This window comes from Silene latifolia, unplaced genomic scaffold, assembly GCF_048544455.1.
Source record: "Silene latifolia isolate original U9 population unplaced genomic scaffold, ASM4854445v1 scaffold_79, whole genome shotgun sequence".
Taxonomy (NCBI): domain Eukaryota; kingdom Viridiplantae; phylum Streptophyta; class Magnoliopsida; order Caryophyllales; family Caryophyllaceae; genus Silene; species Silene latifolia.
In genome coordinates, this window is record NW_027413701.1 from 2210995 (window position 1) to 2230203 (window position 19209).

Here is a 19209-nt window from a genome sequence, read left to right on the forward strand (position 1 = left end):
AAACAGTTATAATTTCATACAAGAAATGTAACCAAAGTAATAGAAAACCTTATAAACAAACAATAAAATAATTGCAATATCGGCTTTTTTATTTCGCGACATTACTCTTCCTCTCTAAAAAGGAACTTCGTCCCCGAAGTTCACCACCAAATTACTACACATGTTACTTACTACTTACATCTTGACATATATCCAACCCATATTATTCATTATTGACATTACTCATTAATCATACAACCATTAAACCATTAAAACATGTGCAACCATATTCGGATAACTAGCCACCGTCAAGAATACAAGTATATACCATATGTATTTGTATATGGAAGGACACCACTCCGGTGAAATATAATTAGTAGACATTACGGATGTAAATTGAATGCAATAAGAACCAACTACTACTCCACTATTTGTTATGAATACGCATTCAAAATCCAAACACAACTTCCCACATATGAAATTAACAGTTCAGACATGTTACTAATCATCAATAACCATGTTAAGCACCAAAACATGTAATTATATAACCATTAAACAATTTTATTTAACGAAAAGTTCATGTAACAGTGCTACTCGATCGAGTATACAGGGAACTCGATCGAGTGCCCGCTACTCGATCGAGAGTCTTGGCTAATCGATCGAGTAGCTCTGAGGTCAGAATACCCCATTCCTGTCACATCTGCAGCTACTCGACCGAGTGTGGGGCACTCTGTCGAGTAACCACAGGTCAAAACCTTAGAAATTCCTGTCATAACACCATATATATATATATATATATATATATATATATATATATAAAACGTCACATACGCGTGAGTCGGGATGACAACCCGACCCCCAAAATCCTGTAAACAAGTTCAAACTAAGCCAATTTGGCCTTATGGTCATCCATACAAACCAAAATAAAAGTTTCAACTAAGAACGACTACCATCATCCAACATCATCAACCATAAATAAAACAAAGAAAAAGGAGTATCACTCCTGCTGCTGCTGCTGCTCATCCATCATCTCATCTCCACCACCATCTCCTCCCGAGGTGCCTGCTTCCGATGACCCAATACCCGCATCAACCCCTGCCCCAGCTCCAGGACTCACATACCATGGGGTCAAGCCACCAAAAGTAAAGGACTGTGGTGTCCCCCATGCCGTCTAGTCCACCCCGTAAGAGTGGAAAACCCCACTATAGTCCCCAACTCCGCTCCACCACACGGGGTGTGGTCCCTCGGTCCAAATCCCCTGAGCATACGCCATCTCTTGCATGTTCCGGAGTGTCAAAGTGGATGACACTCTCTCTGCCAAATAGCTCGAACGCGTCTCCGGGGTATCGAGGTAGGGGTAACAAGGAAAAAGGTGTTGATGTGGTGCTGCTGGCCGTGGTCTAGTCTCAGTTGTCTTCTCCCTCACTCGACGAGGTCCTCTTCCCAACCTGGGTCTCTCCTGCACTGCTGCCACGTTCTCCCCCTTCTTCGGCTCGGGCATCACCTGAAGGATCGTGTCATCAATGAGGTATATCTGCAACTGCCGAGGCACATCATCATCCTCCTCCTCCTCATCGGAGTCAACAGCTATCACCACCGGGTCTAACGGCTCTGCCGGTGGGAGATGCTCAGGAGCCGGGATCCTCATCTAGCTCATACCCCACACTCACCAAGCTAGGCTACCGTCAGCTAAAGTTCTCAACCATTTCAGGTCGAGGTAGTAGTCTCTGTCCATAGTAGGCACCGGCGTGGCTAGGGGAACGTACTCAGAAGAAGCCTCAAAGGAGGCTAGCTTCTCAGCTAACCGGGTGGCAAGAGCACCAAAACTCAAGTGCCGAGTGGTAGAAGTAGCCATCAAGGCCAGTCTAGCACAGACCATGGCAGGAGCATTGAAGACCACCCTCTCGGTCCACTCCGGGTTAATATAAGACATCAAAAGTAACAGTTCATGATTGTTCAGCTTACTCATATCCGGTCTCTCATCAAGAAGGTTCGAAATAGAACGAAGGAAGATCCTCAAAGTAACATGTTGAACATCATTAATCAACATGTTGCTGGAGGTGGGAGATGACTTTTCGGAAAGACAAGGCATAAGGCGGCAAATACCGCACTCAGATGGAATCTCACTGATGGAATCCTTGGGAGGCTTGGCCAACCCAAGGTGAGAAGCAAAAAGGTCCATGGTCAACACGAAACTCGTGTTCATAAGACGGAACTCAACAGTTTGTGCAGCTGGCTCGTAATTAAACGAGCTCATAAACTCCAAAGTCAGAAAAGGGTAGGAATGCTTTCTCAACCGATACAACCCCATAAACCCCAGGGTCTCAAATATATGACGGACATCCGTCTCAATTCCCAAGTCATCAAGAAGTGTGGTATCCACACAATGGGTAGGTCTTATCTTGCGTTTCTACAACGCCACAAATATCTCCCTCTGTTTAAAGTCTACAAATACCACCGAAGGGTATTCCGGTACAACGGGTACCACGGGTCCACTACCTTCCCCAACTTCGGGCTGTGAAGCCCTCCCCCTCTTACTCTAACGGGTCCCTATGTTTAGTCTCGACATCTGTTTCAGCATACAACTTAAACAAACTTGCATAGGCACTTAAAACATAGAATTTACACAACTGAACATTGAATAATCATCTAGGTACACACTTTCACCAACAAATTCCCAATTTGATACATAAATTCAGTTTATAGTAACTCAGACGATCTCTATAGCTGTGAAAATTTTAGCATGAATGAATATGATCTACCCGACTACTACGATTATCCAAAACATGGATCAAACACTACTCCACATATATATACTTGCTAACATGTGAAACATTCATATATGTTCATAGAAAGGCAACTTAATACATGCCATCACCAACCTTCAACATTATGAGCAAACCCTTCAATTAAACTAGTCAGACGGTCTCTACAACTGTAACGATTTTGACACATTCATCAAGAATTAACATCACCACTACTAAATTAAAAGTTTAACTCTTGCATATACATTCATATCCAACACAAAATCTCAATTATAGAAAGCGAATTTCAATTTGGGGCACCTTTAAGACGGAGTTTTAAGGCAAGTTTTAAGGTGAAAACCACAAAATCCAACTCCCAACATGTTATATGCAACATATAGTACTCAATTTCATCATCCGACATGTAGAAAACAACCAAAATCAATTTTGATTTTGCAAACCCTAGAAAAATTCGTCCCCAATTTTGCAATTTCTACTCTATTTTTAGCACAATTAACATCAGTAATCATGAAAGGGGAGCATATGAATCACATTACAACAATTACAAGCAATTTTTGTCCATATGAATCAAAATTTTCGGACTATTCTATCATTCTAATAGGTTCAAAGTGATGAAAACATGTAAATAGAGAAGAAATTTATACCTTAATTAGATAGAAAGTAAAAGAACGAAATTAAACAAAGAGAACAACCCAAATCAGTCACCACAACCACAAGAATATGAGAGCTTTTGAGAGATTTTAGAGCTTAGGGTTCGAATAAAGAAGAAAGAATAAGAAGAATGAGAAGAAATAAGGGTTTTAAGAAACCCGTAAAAGCCTCTGTACTGTAGCCTACTCGATCGAGTGCCTAGGGTACTCGATCGAGTGCCTTCTACTCGATCGAGTAGGTGTTATTTCGTCGAGTATCTGCAGAAAATTCCTACACCCCGGCGTCATAGCTTCCTAACTAGATGGAGTGAGGTCTACTCGGTCTAGTAAGCACTCACACTCGGTCAAGTAAGGTGGAGTACTTGGTCAGAAATACAAAATCAGTTGAAGGTTCCTGCAAAACAATATCACGTGTCGATTCCAAACTAAATTCGGAAGTTGTCACTGGTTACCGTATTCACTTCTATATCACCATTACTACTCAAACATATCATACCGTCTCATCAGATAAGATTCATATTATATTACGCTACAACAAATTCACACAACTCGGTTTACCTGCTACTGAGTCATTCATACACACAATTATACCATTGTATTTTGTCTGAATTCGTCTTACTACATGGCTATCAACTTATACTCACGTTAATCTAAAACATATAATTAACGATAAATTCCAACATGTCATCCAAGTGTATTACTATCATATTCCAGTTCAACACATACAAGTTATTCTACACAAATTACTCACCACGCAAGCGGAACTTTCGGCCATTAAACATTGTACAAATTCATCTCTATTTGCTATTTCTCATACTACAACTCAACACTTCTTTAATTATCATCATTATAGCTACGGTAGGGCTTATAAACTCATATAGGATCACCATTACTATCAACCTGAAGCAAACACCAACATGACCATTTTTATACTACGGCATACACCTTTCACGCATTTCTATTAAATAAAACCTATTTACATTTCTCATTATCATCACATATACTCACTCATTATACCAAAACCTCACCATACACGATCCGGGTGCAACTATCACGCCTACATCGATTTCAACAAAGACTCAACCACAGATAGTTCCAACGCAGTCCACATACACGTTAAGCACATACTCATGGACTCCACATCCCCATACTCAGTGACTGGCTTAAGTACAATGGGGCCAAGATTTTGAAATGAGGGCGTCTACTCACCCAAAATCTAGCATCAACTGGGGCTCCCATTACACATACATCAGGTTCATTTTATTAGACTCACTACGTTCATTAGGTTCATTTGTTACAGGTTCCAAAATCGTCGCTCTGATACCACTTTGTAACACCCCCATATTCCGAGGAGCCTTAACTAGGCCTTCCTTGGCATATAAGGGCATTACCATCTCGGTTGCCCGAGGTAAGTAATCATCAAAAGTCGATAAAAGAACAATTATAGTTATATTACAAGCGTTACAACCAACTAACAAAATAAGATATAACTCGTCAGTTACACACTATCTCTATCAGTACTCGTGATGACTCATCCCCGCCAGAACTCCAGCCATCAACAACATCGACACCTGCTAAGACTGACTGCTCACCATAAGGGATCACGGCAGACACATAAACAAACAAGACAACCACATAAGGTCAGTAACTGAGATAAGACATAACGAAACCAACAACAATCACCAACACATTACAAACACAACCAGTCACACACAATCACACCCACTCTAATCAATCTCCGTCACCGATCATCCCTTTGGACCACCGCGCCATGTGGGGACCGCAGCCGTACCCACCAAATCCCCGCTCATCATACCGATCGATAACCCTGTCCCATTAATGTGCACATCTCCTCCCGTGGCGGGTTCTACGGAGGGCGAAACTAGGGCGTGAAGCCACTCCCGCAAGTGACTCCACTCAGCCGAGGACGCACCTCGAGAACCAGAGACAACCAATCACAGACAGCTGCAATATGACAACAACCAACAAACTGTATACACCAACCGATTACCGCATATACGCTGCCACACAAACACAACTATAACACAACAATCATGACACAACAACCGATACACTAGACCATCCACAGAAACAGAGTAGGCGAATCTACCTTTACACAACTGCAACGATTCCATGTCCACATACGCAATATCCAACAACCAAGCAACACCTATATATACAATACAATCATCTATTAATATCATTCTAATCCTAACTGAAAACACAAGACACAGATATGATGATGACGACATACATATACGAGGAAAACTTGGCAAAGGACTGCTACCCGACTCAAGCTACGCACTCCTAAGGTATAAGGACCTTCAAGGGCTTCGATGGGGGACATATGGTGAAGGGAAGAGAAAAGGGCGACATTTAGGTTTAGGAGAAAGAGGCGGAAATGATTTGCGGATTTAACAAAACACGATTATAAACCCTCGCTGAAAACACGCTACTCGATCGAGTGACCCACCTACTCGACCGAGTGGCCCCTACTCGATCGAGTATCTAAGATACTCGATCGAGTAGCCTCTACTCTATCGAGTACCACCCCTAACTCAAAACACAGGATAACTTTGGTACGCACTTCTAAGGACTATCACTGCTTCAAGGTCAGTCAGAGCTGGTCAACGGGTCCCCGAAAGGGCGGGTATTACAATTTGTTGATGTGGTTGTTTTTTTGATGTTTTTTGATGAATTTTGGTTGTGAGTGGAAAGGTGAGGTGGATGTTGAATTGGAGAGAGAATAGGTGAAAAAGTATAGAGTGAAAATTGGTGAATATTCACTGATGCGGGTGGTCTTACCATATTCATTCATCTTCATCAACTCAATTTGTTACTCATCCATAACCTTCATTTGTTCTCTCACTTCAATTTTTGAAAACCTCTCTCTCTATCCATCATTTTCCACTCAAATTAGTTTGTAACAAAAAAAATTTGAAATTCTCATCTTCTTTATCTTATATTATGCATTTTAAGAAAAAAAAAATAAAAATTGTAATCATATTATTGAAACAAGCCAATAAAAATGGGGAAGAAATCTATAGAAAAAAATCACTACAAATTAAAAAAAGTGGGAAATCTATAGAAAAAAAATCTGCACAAACTAAAAAGTGGTTGAGTAAATTTATTTTCTTTACTTTGCATATTTTAATAGTCATTGTTTGAATTATCTTTCTAATGTATTGATTTAAATTATAATGATTTTTTATGTCATGCTTTTGAATGAAACGTGACAAATCTGGGTTATTAAGGGTTTTGTTTCTTACTTTGAATGAAATCTGAAAAAAATGGGTTTTATTTTTTATACTTGTTACTTACGATTTGATCGTTAATTTACTTGTTACTTACGAATATATTCATCAACTTGTGCAATATGTGTTAATGATCGATTGTTTGGATAATATGTGATTATTTGTGGATAAAATGATCGGAGTAGTTGAATAGTTAACATGTTTGATGAATTTGTTGATTTATTGAGTAATTTTTCCAGTGTAATAATGGTAACATTTTACAGCAACAGTGGTAACATACTAACATATTGCACATACAAGTTATTTTTATATGAATGTCTATTTGTTAATTTATTTGTATTGTTTTCTCAGTACCAATGGTGACATTTTGTAGCATCAGTGGTGACATATAAAATGTATCACTAATCCCCCTCTTATATAAAAGTGTGCAAGGTGAAGTTAAGGGTGTGCATTTTTTGGCAAAAATTTGTCGGATGAATAGTTCAACATTGCATTTTGTGGTCTTGTCTTTTTGTGGTTTTGGTGGTGTAATTGGGCCAAGCTTGTTGCCCTTGCATATTGTTTTACAATGGCCTTCCATATTGTTTGACAGTGCATAAGGGGGGGGGGGGGGCTTAACTCTCACTTATTTTGCGTTTCACTGATGAACAGTCCAACTCCAACAATGAACAGTTGGATTTTATGGTTTTTCATCCGTTGATCCCTCTTTGCATCTTTGCATCACTACCCTCCATTTCTCCTCTTACTCATTCCTCCTCCCTCTCACTCTCGCCATATATTCTCTACAGTTTATCAACCCTCTTATCGGCTCATTTCATCCGCTCATTATTGGCAAAGTTGGCCACCTTTTCCAGTAGCCTTTTCCGGCTACCTTTTCTGGTGATACTTATATCCCTATCCTATTTTGTTATCAAAAAGTATAGATTTATAGTTTAAACTTTAAATCATGGCATGACCTATTTTCTCATGTGTTGGTTTTATTTATAGTGTTCGTGTTAAGCCATCTGAGTCATTTCTCCATGGCGGAAAATTATCCACACTCATAGTGGAATCTACCAGTGATGTTGTTCATGCCTTCATAAACGGGCAGCTTATTGGTATCCGACTATCCTCCAAGCGATTTCCCTCTACAAATAAGGATCTTTATTTTCGATCATTTATTAATTGATATAATCTTTTGTAGGATCTGCATTTGAGGGAAAAAAAAAGCCAGAAGATTTAGTTGCAGTAAAAAAGTTAATCTAAAGCCCGAGAGAAACAAAATCGCACGGCTAAGTGTAGCAGTTGGTTTGCCTGTAAGCACTATCTTTTCTCATCTATATATATATATTAAGAATCTATTAATCCTTTTGTCATTCTGATAATGTTTCAAAATTTGATTCCTATAGAATGTAGGAAAGCATTACGAGAATTAGAACACCGGAATTCTCGGACCAGTTATACTGGAAGGTCTTGACAAAAGGAGCCTTATTCTGTCTAAGAAAAAATGGACCTATCAGGTGATCAAATATTGAAGAAATTACGACCTTTTATTTTGTCTTGTATGAGACAGTCACACATGTGAAATCAACCCAAATACTTTTGTATTTCTTATTTAATTATTTGTTAATTGATTGGTCCAATATGTAAAACCGTCTTATTGAAGTTTTGTGACAACCTTTTTATTTCTTGCTTTAATCAAACCTCTTTCTGAAGAATATGAGCTGCTACTGTGCAGGTTGGTCTGAAGGAGGAGTCATGAATCTGGCATCTCTAAATAGTGCTTCCACATTGGGTTGGATGGATAGTAAAACGGCAACCACTTGTGTGGCATAAGGTACGAGGAAATTATCCTCTTATCTTGAGTCTCTATATGAGTTAGCTTTAATTTTTCACCTCGTGGAATACTGTAGGCTTACTTTGATGCTCCTGAAGGAAATGAACCACTCGGTGTGGACATGCACAACATGGGAAAGGGTCAGGTGTGGATCAATGGGGTAAGTATTGGGAGATATTGGACAACTGTTTCCCAATGGCAATGTAACAGTTGCAGCTATACCGGGAGATTCCAACCACTTAAGTGTCAAGTTAGATGTGGCAAGCCCTCTCAGAGATGGTTAGTTGATTACCCTTTTGCCTTAACAATTTAGACCTGCTAAACTGCTCCTTTGAGGCGGCTATGAGTTGGGTTTGCTCAGTCTGGGTCGCTGGGGTTGAGTCAATTCATTCTAGGTCATGTTTTTTAAGGTTTTTTTTTCATTTTTGTGTTACGAACAAAGGTATAATTTCGATTAGTCAATTCATGGTGGGTCAGTTTGGGCCGAGTTATATTAGGTTATTTCACAATATTGGGGCCAACAAAGTTTGGGTTAGTTCCAGTTTGGATTGGCTAAGTTCGAGTATCAGTTTTATTATTTAGTTTGAGTTTACAAACAGGTCATTTTCACGATCTACATCAAATAAAGATCAAAACCCAAATAACATAGTAATACTTTTAATGATCCATGTATCATGTTCCTCGAGCGTGGTTGAATCCCAAAAGAAATCTACTTGTTGTATTTGAGGAAATGGGCGGAGATCCGAACAAAATATCTATTAAGAAGAGATCGGTGAGCACAGTATGTGCACATATATCCGAGTATTATCCGAACATTAAGAGCTGGAAGCTAGATACTGTTGAAAGCTATGGCAGAACACAAGAATTTCTATGTATTCTGTAATGCTATGTTTTCGTATGAGCGTTGCGGTAATGCTATGTTTCTATGTATTCTTTGTATTCATACATTTTTAGCGACGTGCTATCACGAAAAATGATGTTTTACCTGAGTTCAGAACTTTTTGGTTTCTTATCCTCTGCAGGCGTATTTATCCTATGGAATTCCACATAGCTCGCCGAGAAGAGGTGCTTTATTTCATAAGGTGCTACACTTTTATGAAGTAATGAACTACTGAGTAATCGAATCTGATTTCTGGCATTATACTTTAATCATTATAAGTATCAAATCTGATTTCTTGCGTTACAATTTCGACGGTGAATTGACAGGTTTTTCTGGTTAATGCAGACAGGCTACAATATGGGGGGGGGGGGCTGGTCGTATGTGCAAATGCCATAGAGCATTCGATATTCTCCTTCCATACTACTCGAGTTGGAGGGGTAATCGCTTCTAACTTTCATCCTTGACTAACAGATTTATCTCAGAGCAGTTACTTGCTCCAAGATAATAGACTGGCTGTTGATGTGGCTCGAGTTTAGTAAAGGATTGAACACTAATGTAGCTAAATGAGATTTTTTTTTGCAATTACAGTGGCTTGAAACCATACTATCAACTGCATTGAGGAAAAAATGTGCAGAAGAGAAGCAACTCATCAGTTTAAAACTCGGTCATCCTAATTCACAGTCTGTTGTTTGCTTTGCATTGTGCACCGGAGCCTTTTCTGGCACTGTGGTAAGTTTCCTTTTTGAAACAGCACCATATCCGTCTTACACTGTTACCAGTAAAAATTGAATCATACTTATGGGAAGAAGGGAGTAATTAATCCTAATCTCCGTTCTCTTTTCATGGGTACTTTTCTTTCCAGCTCTATCAAGGGCGGAGTTGATGCCGAGATATTTGGCTCTTACATTAGTAATTGGATAAAAGTAAAGCATGTTGCGTTGATCGAATCATGCAAATTGAGAGTGGTATATGTTGCACTCCTTTACTTTCTTTATTTAATTGCTTTATCGAATTTTGTAGTAGCCGGTAAATTCTCTCATTAAAATTGTTTGTCCTCATATGTGAAAGTTACTAATATATTCGATATTTAGTCAAATTATTTAAATAGAAAAAATAAGATATGATTAAATCATTGTATAAGCAAGGACAAGGGGTCCTCATATGCAAGCATTACTAATACGTTTGGTATATTGATGATTGATTTTATGAACTTCTGCTGGCAGGTAAAAGGCTCTGCTTGCAAAACTGAACAGTTAACAAATCCATTCATTGATGAATTGTACGATCAGTTAAGGCAGATATTGAAGGAATACAAAGTTATCGTTCATCATTGGCCAGAATATGTTGTTGTGTTGGAGAATGTAAGCCAAATTCTGTGTTCGTTTTTTACGCAACTTCATAGTCTGCATAATCTTAGTAATGTAGTTAGGAGTAAAATAGAGCAAATTTTGTTCTATGGAAAATTTGTTATAGCCTTATTTAATGATAAACATATGTTAGTCGACCAAACCAATCTAAAGTTCTAAACCCAATAGGCTTCGCCCATTACTATTCTCAACTCTTAAACACACTACTCCACGAATTTCACGAAAATTGTCAGTTGTGTCCTAAAGGACGCTTTTGTAGCTTCAATAGAAATTGTTTACTCTTACCGTTGAAGTGTTAAATTAGAGCCACTCATCCTAAGAAGCATTTTTGTTTTTTGCACCGGACCACTTACCGCTAACTGTTTGATTCAGAAGATTTTGACAACTGAGGGTTAAGTGTTGGATATTATATAAAAATTTTATATAGATTTTTACTCTTCAATGCACCACTTATTCTTGGTTCTTATTTATTTCAGGTCATGACAGAGGTTTAGAATGCTGTAGTGGAGGCCTTGGAGAAGCAATATGTTGATGTTCTGTCACCAGTGAAGGACAATGTTGCCGGTTGGGCCTTAAATATGTTCAGAAGTTTGCCAAAAGAACTGACAGCTATTATTCAGTGCCTTCAGAGGTGATAAGCCATCTTCTGTTTTTGTGTTATCAACGTTGATCATATATCAGATAATAAAATGATGTCTCATATGATCTTTGACATGCCCTTGAAAAGACAGTTGTCATGCGCTCCAAAATTAGTCTTATCGTGTCTATTAGTTGTTATTGATAGTTGCTCAACGAACTCAATTTTGACGCACAGCTGAAGGTGCCGTGGGTGTTCACGGCAGTAAACGTGAAAGAAGAACTAGAAAAAGCAAAGAGGGGATTTCTGAAAACCAACATAATAGTGAAGAAATCAAATAAAGTGTTCTTATCAAAACTTCTCGAGCAAGTAGCAAGAGAAGCACGCAAACGGTCTATTGAAATGGGTTTGTGAAAACGTCAAAAGAAAGCTTCAGCACTCAATCCATCGATGTGCTGATGGTAACAACAGAAAGAAGGCGTCGAAAATCATTGAATGGTTGCCTCACTGTTCAAAATTTAGATATGCTTTCTCACAAGAGCTTGCTACTAAGTCTTGGTGGATATGATGACTATATTAGATCTATTTTCGGATTGTTATAATTTGGCATCTAGTTATTGTATGAAAGAATGTTGTCTTATTTCAATAGTAGCTGGTTGTACAAAACACTGATATACTATAGTTTGTATAGCACATTTCTAATTATTAACTCATCTAAAGTGATACTTTAACTAACACTGCCTTAATCTCTGAAAAGCCAAACATCGAATTCTTCTTGTCTAAAACTTTACACTAAATTGTTGTACATTTAACCTAAATACTCATAACTTCCTTTTTAACTACTTTTTTTAGCAAGGGTATATACGACTTTAATAAATAATTGTTTTTTCACAATCTATTGTAACTGTTTTACACAAGACCGACTCGTGTCACAAGACGGTTTTGTTTTTTTAACTATTTATTGTTACTATTTTACACAAAACTTTACACTAAAACAACCTACGCTTCTTTATCACCTAAGGAACAAGGATTTCATTTTGCAAAATACACAATTGTACCTTGAGAGACTAAAATTTAAACTTTGTATTCAAGTGCTCTCCCTGTTCTAAATGGGAAAATGTGAAATACTACTCATTTCACTCGTAGTCAATTTTCTTATTTTCCATTTAACTAGTGAAATTTTAGAATCAACAAAAAATGTTTAAAAGGACTAAATTGTCTCCGTTCTCGTTTAAAATTTAAATTGCGTCAAATGAAAGAACAAAAAGAGGTTAGTTTTTAAGTATAGATGGATAGCTTGCATAAAATTTTGCAAGACATTGATTCACTAATATAGTATCCCACTTAACAAATTTGCATGAGAAATGTTATGAGAGAGAGTGAAGGAGATAGAGGGAGGAGAAGGAGGTGGTTGAGGTCGCGAGAACGTCGGAGAAAAAATGGAGAAATAAAGACGACAAGAGAGAGGGAAAGGTAGGGGAAATAGAAAGAGGCGTAGAAGGGGTTAGGAGGGAAAGGGCGAGTAGTAAGAGGAGAAAAGGGATGAGGAGTAGTAATACTAGGAACTAAGAAGAGAAATGATTATAATGAGAAATTATAAAAAAAAACTATAACAAAACTCCACTTAAAAAAATTTTTAGGATAAATTACAAATAACCACCACGTATTTGCCTATTTTTACAAATAACCACCTTGTATTAATGTTTTTACAAATAACCCCCATACTTAAGATATACTCCCCAATCCCACCATATATTTGAACCAAGGCTCGTTTTTCATATTTATGACTCGTTAATGAAAAATTTACGCAGAATACCCATATTATCCCCGCTTACTTACCTTCACTAACTTTACCCAAACATAATGATACCGTCGTTTAGTACTAAAAATAAATACCTAAAACAACTAACAGAAGCTAGTGGAAGTAGGGTCGATCTCCACAGGGAGGCGGTCACTATCTACTCGTTATTCGGTCTGTCTACTGTCACACAATGGGGGGGTTGAGTTGATTTCTAAATTAATGAAGGCAAGAGTAGAGAGAAATTAAAGAGAGAGAGAGAGAGAGAGAGAGAGAGAGATGCTAGGATGTCGGGTTATCATGGTATTACACAAATCAGCTAAAGGTGGGTCAGTCGATTTGATGTGAGAAGGGTAAAGGAAAGGTCCTTCCGGTCCGCTATCCGTCCTAAAATACAACTAGCTTAGCTTCCACCCTCACTAGTGTAGTTTATTGCTCATAACAGGTCTATTCATTCCAATATTCCGATCTAGGTAAGAACTTAACCAAATTAACTAATTCAGTTGCATGCATTCAACTAAACGATTATATTTAAATTGTTAATGAAACAATTCTCACATTAAATCTCCTAACCAACTATCGCATTATTGCTATACTACCATGACTCCCCTAATCCTAGCATTAAGAGATTAGCTATGCATAATGAGAACGAGAGCGAAAGATAAAGTAGAAATAAATATAATAAAGAGATAAGTAAGAGAGAAAAAGGATAAAAGGGAAAGAGAGAGTTACAGTGAATTAGATCCGGAAATGAGAGTAACAGTCGTGTTTAACAGTAAGAAAGGGGAAAAGTAATGTATGAAGTGATGCCTAAACCTAATCATGTCTCTCCTATTTATAGGAGAGACAATTATTAAACCTAAGATATTAAAATCACCCGTCAAAACAACTAGACATTTGATCGAACACTTTCATATCACTCGATCGAACAAATCCAAGTTAAAAAATTTCGCTCGAGGACTTTAGGTACTCGATCGAACACTATCAAAAAGAGGCCATTCGATCGAAGACAATAGGTACTCGATCGAACAAGCTAGTACTCGATCGAGTACTTTCCAGCGCACAATTCCTGCTTCGCGCACTGAATTTCAAACGGCCGCCATTTTTTCGTTACTTGAGCCAACAAAGTGTTTCCGATGGCGTTGGAAAGCTAACAGGACAAACTTACATATACAATCGGAATAACTTATAAATCAATTGTAGAACTCGAGATATGTCTCTTCAAAGTAGGCACTAGTAATTTGAAGCTCTTCCTTTGCTCGCCTAGCTATCTTACTTTTTTGCGCATCTCAAAATAGTGATCTCCAAGCTCCGACTTAACTCATCTCCTAAATGTATGCATAGGGACATGTTTTAGGCTTGATTATTCTCCTCTCCGGTTCATACCTGCAAATAATACAAGACAAACCAAAGTAGACAATTTGGGGATATTTGTAGCTAAACACTACTAAATATGCATAGGAATGCATGCAAATGAAGTAAAACAATACCTATATAAAATGCACACATCACATAACATACCCCATATTTTCCCCAATTTTCACAAATCAATTTATGTACTTTTAAACCCTAAATCTCCCAAATCAACTGATCCAATTCAATCGACACTAGAGTACTATTAGTTTGTAATGTAGATAAGCCATTAGCATGCATTAATTCTCTTGTGGGGGTTTGAGTTTCTTGCAAATTAAGTCTACTGGTATACTTTTATGACTAATAAGAGGTTAGAGAAGGGAATTTGCTCTGGGGATGTACGAAGTACAATTTTACTTGTCTTGTGCTGCAACTGGGTTGAACTAAATCAATGCTTTTATTCGACTACAAGAAAACAAGACAAAGGCGACATCGAAGCTACAGTCGCCAATTTGACGACAGAAAAAAAACTCGGGCGACGGAAAACAGTCGCCAATTTGGCGACTGTAGCTTTTTATCCAAAAATCTTTATGAAATCCACGGGCGACCGAAAGTTATCCAATTTGGCGACCGAAAACAGTCGCCAAATTTAGCGACCAATACCCGTCGCCAATTTGGCGACCAAAAACGGTCGCTAATCGCCTGTTATTTTTTTTTTGCCAATTTCTTCACCCCGTCCCCCTTCATTCATTCTATCATCAACCAAAAAAAAGCTACAAGAAACCCGACGACCCGACGCCACCACCAACTACAACGACCACCGGACGCCACCACTCGCCGCCGCCATCCGCACACCACATCACCACATCACTACCGACCCTTTGTTTTTCTTTTTAATAAAGGTTTGTTTTCGACTCAAATTGATTTAATCATTTCAATCCTTCATATTCAATTGTAGTACACATGGCTCGTGGAGGAGGTAGGCAGCGGGGAGACTATAGTGAGGGAGGTAGTAGCTCCCGAGAGCAGGAGGAGGACGTTGACCGTTCTACTACGGAGGTGAGTGAGGAGGAGGAGGAGGTTGCTATACCCCGATCAACTGACGGTAGGATGATCCTTGATCCGAATGGTCTTTGGTAATTTTTTATTCATTCTAGTTTGTAATTTTTTTATTTAGTAATAAATGACGTTTTTTAGACATAGGTTAATTATACATTATTTTTTTTCCTATATAATTATGTTTTTAACATGTTTGATTTCAGGTTTAGAAGTCAAACAGTTGTTCGTGGTGTGACTACTAGCACCCAAGAGAACATGACACACGGCGTTACTTGTTGGAGTAATGCTACTGATGAAGATAAGGAGATGTGGTTCAACAACTTCCGGGTATCTATTTATAATAAAATATAATTTATTAAATATAATTTATTTATTCTAATTACCTTATTATTAATTTGTTTCTCATCCATGTGTTTACTTTTTGTAGCGTGTGTTCTATTGGCCAACCGACCTTGAGCGCCTAGTTTGGCAAAGGTATAATGACATTGGCAAGAAGAGGCTAAGGGACAACATGTATAAGGTGTCTAAGAGGAAGAAGGCGCCATCTTTCATGAAAGGTATTTAGTTTTTTTTAATACCCGTAATTAGTTAAAATTTATTACATATTTTGAAACTATATTAATTAATAATTGATATTTTATTGATTATAGAAGCGTCATATGAGGAATATACCAAGTACCGGAACAGTCCTGAGTTCAAGGAAGCATCGGCTCGGAACAAGATCAACAGGAAAGGAGGAGATAAGGACGCGGAAGTTGAGCCTACTCATTATGGAGGGTCTCAATCTTTTCATGATCGTGTGGTGTTAGATGTAAGTTATTTGTCTTAGCTTTTAATTTAATAGTCTTCTAATTTAGTCTCATTAATTATCATGTTTGAGTAACAATTTCCTTGTTTTTTTTTCCGGAAGACCAAGAAGAATAAGGGCAAGGTACCCACGATTGTTGATCTCTTTGTTGACACTCACGCAAAGAAGACAAGCAAGGGCAAGTTGATCTTCGCGAAGGAAAAAGATCAACAGTTATATGTAAGTGTCAAAAAATAAAAATTTCTTAATGTGTTAAAGTATATGTTTTATCAATTTTTAGATAAGTAACCTCTAACCATTAATGTTTTATCAATTTTTTAGGAACAATTCCTTGTCCGTAGGAAGAACAACCCGGAAATTGATGACAATGAGCTATGGTTTGATCTTGTTGAGGGGTTCCAAAGAGGAGATGTGTATGGAGTCGGGTCGGCAAAGGAGATTTTCTACCCTCCTACAAGAAGAAGAGGGTCAATTTCCTCCCAACAACAACCTTATACCCCAAGTGTCGTAAGTGTGCTCCAAGCTCAATTAGCCGCCAGGGAGAGGCAGGATGCCGAGAGGGAGAGGCGGGATGCCGAGAGAGATGAAGAAATTCGGAGGATGAAGGAGGAAATGGACCGGATGAACTCCTTCTTCGCCAATTGCAACACTGGGTGGCACCCGCAACCAAATGATCCTAGAGATCCTAATTATGGAGGTGGTAGTGGAGCGGGAGCAAGTTTCCCTGTTATGTAGTTTTTTAGAGAACATGTTATTCCCGGATAATGTTAGATGACCAAAACTCGTAGTTGTGTGTATGGAACATGATTTTCTTTATCAAGTTTGGTTGTGTTGGCTTCCCATGTGTTCTCTGCTGGAAGTGTTGGTTTATTTGCAGGTTTTTACGTATTTGGCTAGGTCAAAAACGATTTTTAGGCTAAAAAAAATGTAAATTTGGCGACGGATCTTGGGCATTGGCGACGGGAAACCGTCGCTAAGTTTCTGATCATGAATTAATTTTAGGGTCATTGGCGACGGATACTGGGCAATTGGCGACGGGAAACAGTCGCCAAAATGGCGACCAAAAACAGTCGCCAAATTGGCGACCAAAAACAGTCGCCAATATTGAATTTTTGGAAGTGACGTGGCTTGAACTATGGCGATCAATGACAGTTGCTAATGTGGCGACTAAACACAGTCGCCAACTTTGGCGAAGAGTTTCTGTCGCCCGCTTTAAAAAAATTCCGTCGCCAAAATTGGCGACGAAGTCCTGTCGCCAAAAGCGACTAAACCTAGCTACGAAGTGCGGGCGACGGGCCTTAGTCGCTTTATTCTTAATGGCGACTGTTCTCAGTCGCCTTATATGGTCGCCAATTACCTTATTTGTTGTAGTCACTCCTTGGTTTATGCTTTAGGAGAGTTGTAATTTTAGTTTTAGTTTGTGTCAAAGCAGCGATTTTCTGCAAGAGGATACAGTTCACTTTCCCTCAAAAGGCTTGGAGTTATGTATTGCTTTATATTTGTGTATGATATTCATATTACTGGATATATAGGAGTATTAGATTATTTGATTGAATTGGATCAATTGCTTCATAATCATGATCGATTGAATAAGATCAATTGGTTTGAGGGATTTTGGGATTTAGGGTTTGAAAGTATTAATTGATTGATTTGGGGGAATTGGAAAAAATATTGGGTATGTTATGTTTGGGAAAAGTTAGTAAATGTAAATAAGTGGGGGGTAATATGGGTATTTTGCATAAAATTTTCATCAACGAGTCGGAAAATATGAAAAACGAGTATCCGTTCAAATATACGGTGGTGATTGGGAAGTATACGTTAAAGTCTAGAGGTTATTTGTAAAAATAGAAATACAAGGTGGTTATTTGTAAAAATACGCAAATACATGGTGTTTATTTGTAATTTATCCTAATATTCATTAAATTTTTTGAATTTCATTTTTATTAGTGTTTAACCTCAACATGAAAATAGAAAAGGGGGAGGGGGGAATAGGAAATGGGACAATGAGGATGAAAAGAGGGAGGATGAGAAGAATAAGGAGGCATCAACGTTAAAGAGAAAAAAAGAGGGGGAAATAAGATAACCAGAGGAAAGGGGAGAATACTGATGGGGAAAAGGATGAAGGTCGAGAAAGAGAACAAGGGGAAAAATAGGAGGTAAGGAGAGGAAAATGGAAGGACGTGAGCCATAAAAGAAAGGAAAAACAAGCAAGATTGGGAGGAAAAAGGGGAAAATATGAAGGAGTGGTACGAGAAAAAATGGGAGGAATGATAATATGAGAGCAAGTGGAGAAGGAGGGGAAACAGAGGATATATAAGAGGAGGATGGGGGGCATGGAAGGTATATAGGAGTAGGAAGGGAAAAGGGATGGTGGTCGAGAAAGAGAGTAAGGGGAAAGAAGAGATAAAAGAGAGAGAAATAAAAGGATGCGAACGATAAAAGGATGGGAAATGAGGAAGGTGTGGAGGAGAAATAGGAAATTATAACGGAGTAATACGAGGAAAAATGGGCGAAGGCGTAATATAAAAGCAGGTGGAAGAGGGGGGAGGGGACAAAGGATATATATAAGAGGTTGATTGGGGTAAATGGAAGGTATCTGGGAAAAGGAAGGGGGAAGTTGAGGAGAAGGACCACGAGGATAAAAGGGGGAGGTGGTTTAGGATGCGACAATGTTGGAGAGAAAAGGGAAAGAGAGATAAAATGGACGAAAGAGGAGGAGGAGAAACAAGAAGACGTTGCTGAAACTTTAATAGATACGTGAAATTTTAATAGAAAAAAGTCCCTTATATAAAGAATAAGGGGATAATGTCGAATAGTATGAGTAGAAAAGGGAGGAGAAGCGTAGGTGTATGAGGACGCGAGAACGTTGAAGATAAAATGGTGAAGAGAAAAAGTATAAACGA

The 19209-nt window shown here is 38.4% G+C and overlaps 1 protein-coding gene across 1 annotated transcript; it reads left to right on the forward strand.

Annotated features, from left to right (window-relative positions):
- The first annotated feature begins 15222 nt into the window (after positions 1-15222).
- LOC141640423 (uncharacterized) lies at positions 15223-17168 on the forward strand. Its single transcript, XM_074449227.1, has 7 exons — positions 15223-15341; positions 15398-15575; positions 15702-15825; positions 15926-16055; positions 16149-16309; positions 16409-16525; positions 16628-17168. The coding sequence occupies exons 2-7, from the start codon at positions 15403-15405 to the stop codon at positions 17039-17041; spliced, it is 1119 nt and encodes a 372-aa protein (XP_074305328.1). The 5' UTR covers positions 15223-15341; positions 15398-15402; the 3' UTR covers positions 17042-17168.
- Positions 17169-19209: the final 2041 nt, after the last annotated feature.

Bases quoted from the DNA above. Each gene is read 5' to 3' on its own strand.
- LOC141640423 (XM_074449227.1), top strand. From the start codon at position 15,403: ATGGCTCGTGGAGGAGGTAGGCAGCGGGGAGACTATAGTGAGGGAGGT. The intron at 16,056-16,148 runs GTATTTAGTTTT...TATTGATTATAG, and splicing joins GGCGCCATCTTTCATGAAAG to AAGCGTCATATGAGGAATAT. The intron at 16,526-16,627 runs GTAAGTGTCAAA...TCAATTTTTTAG, and splicing joins AAAAAGATCAACAGTTATAT to GAACAATTCCTTGTCCGTAG.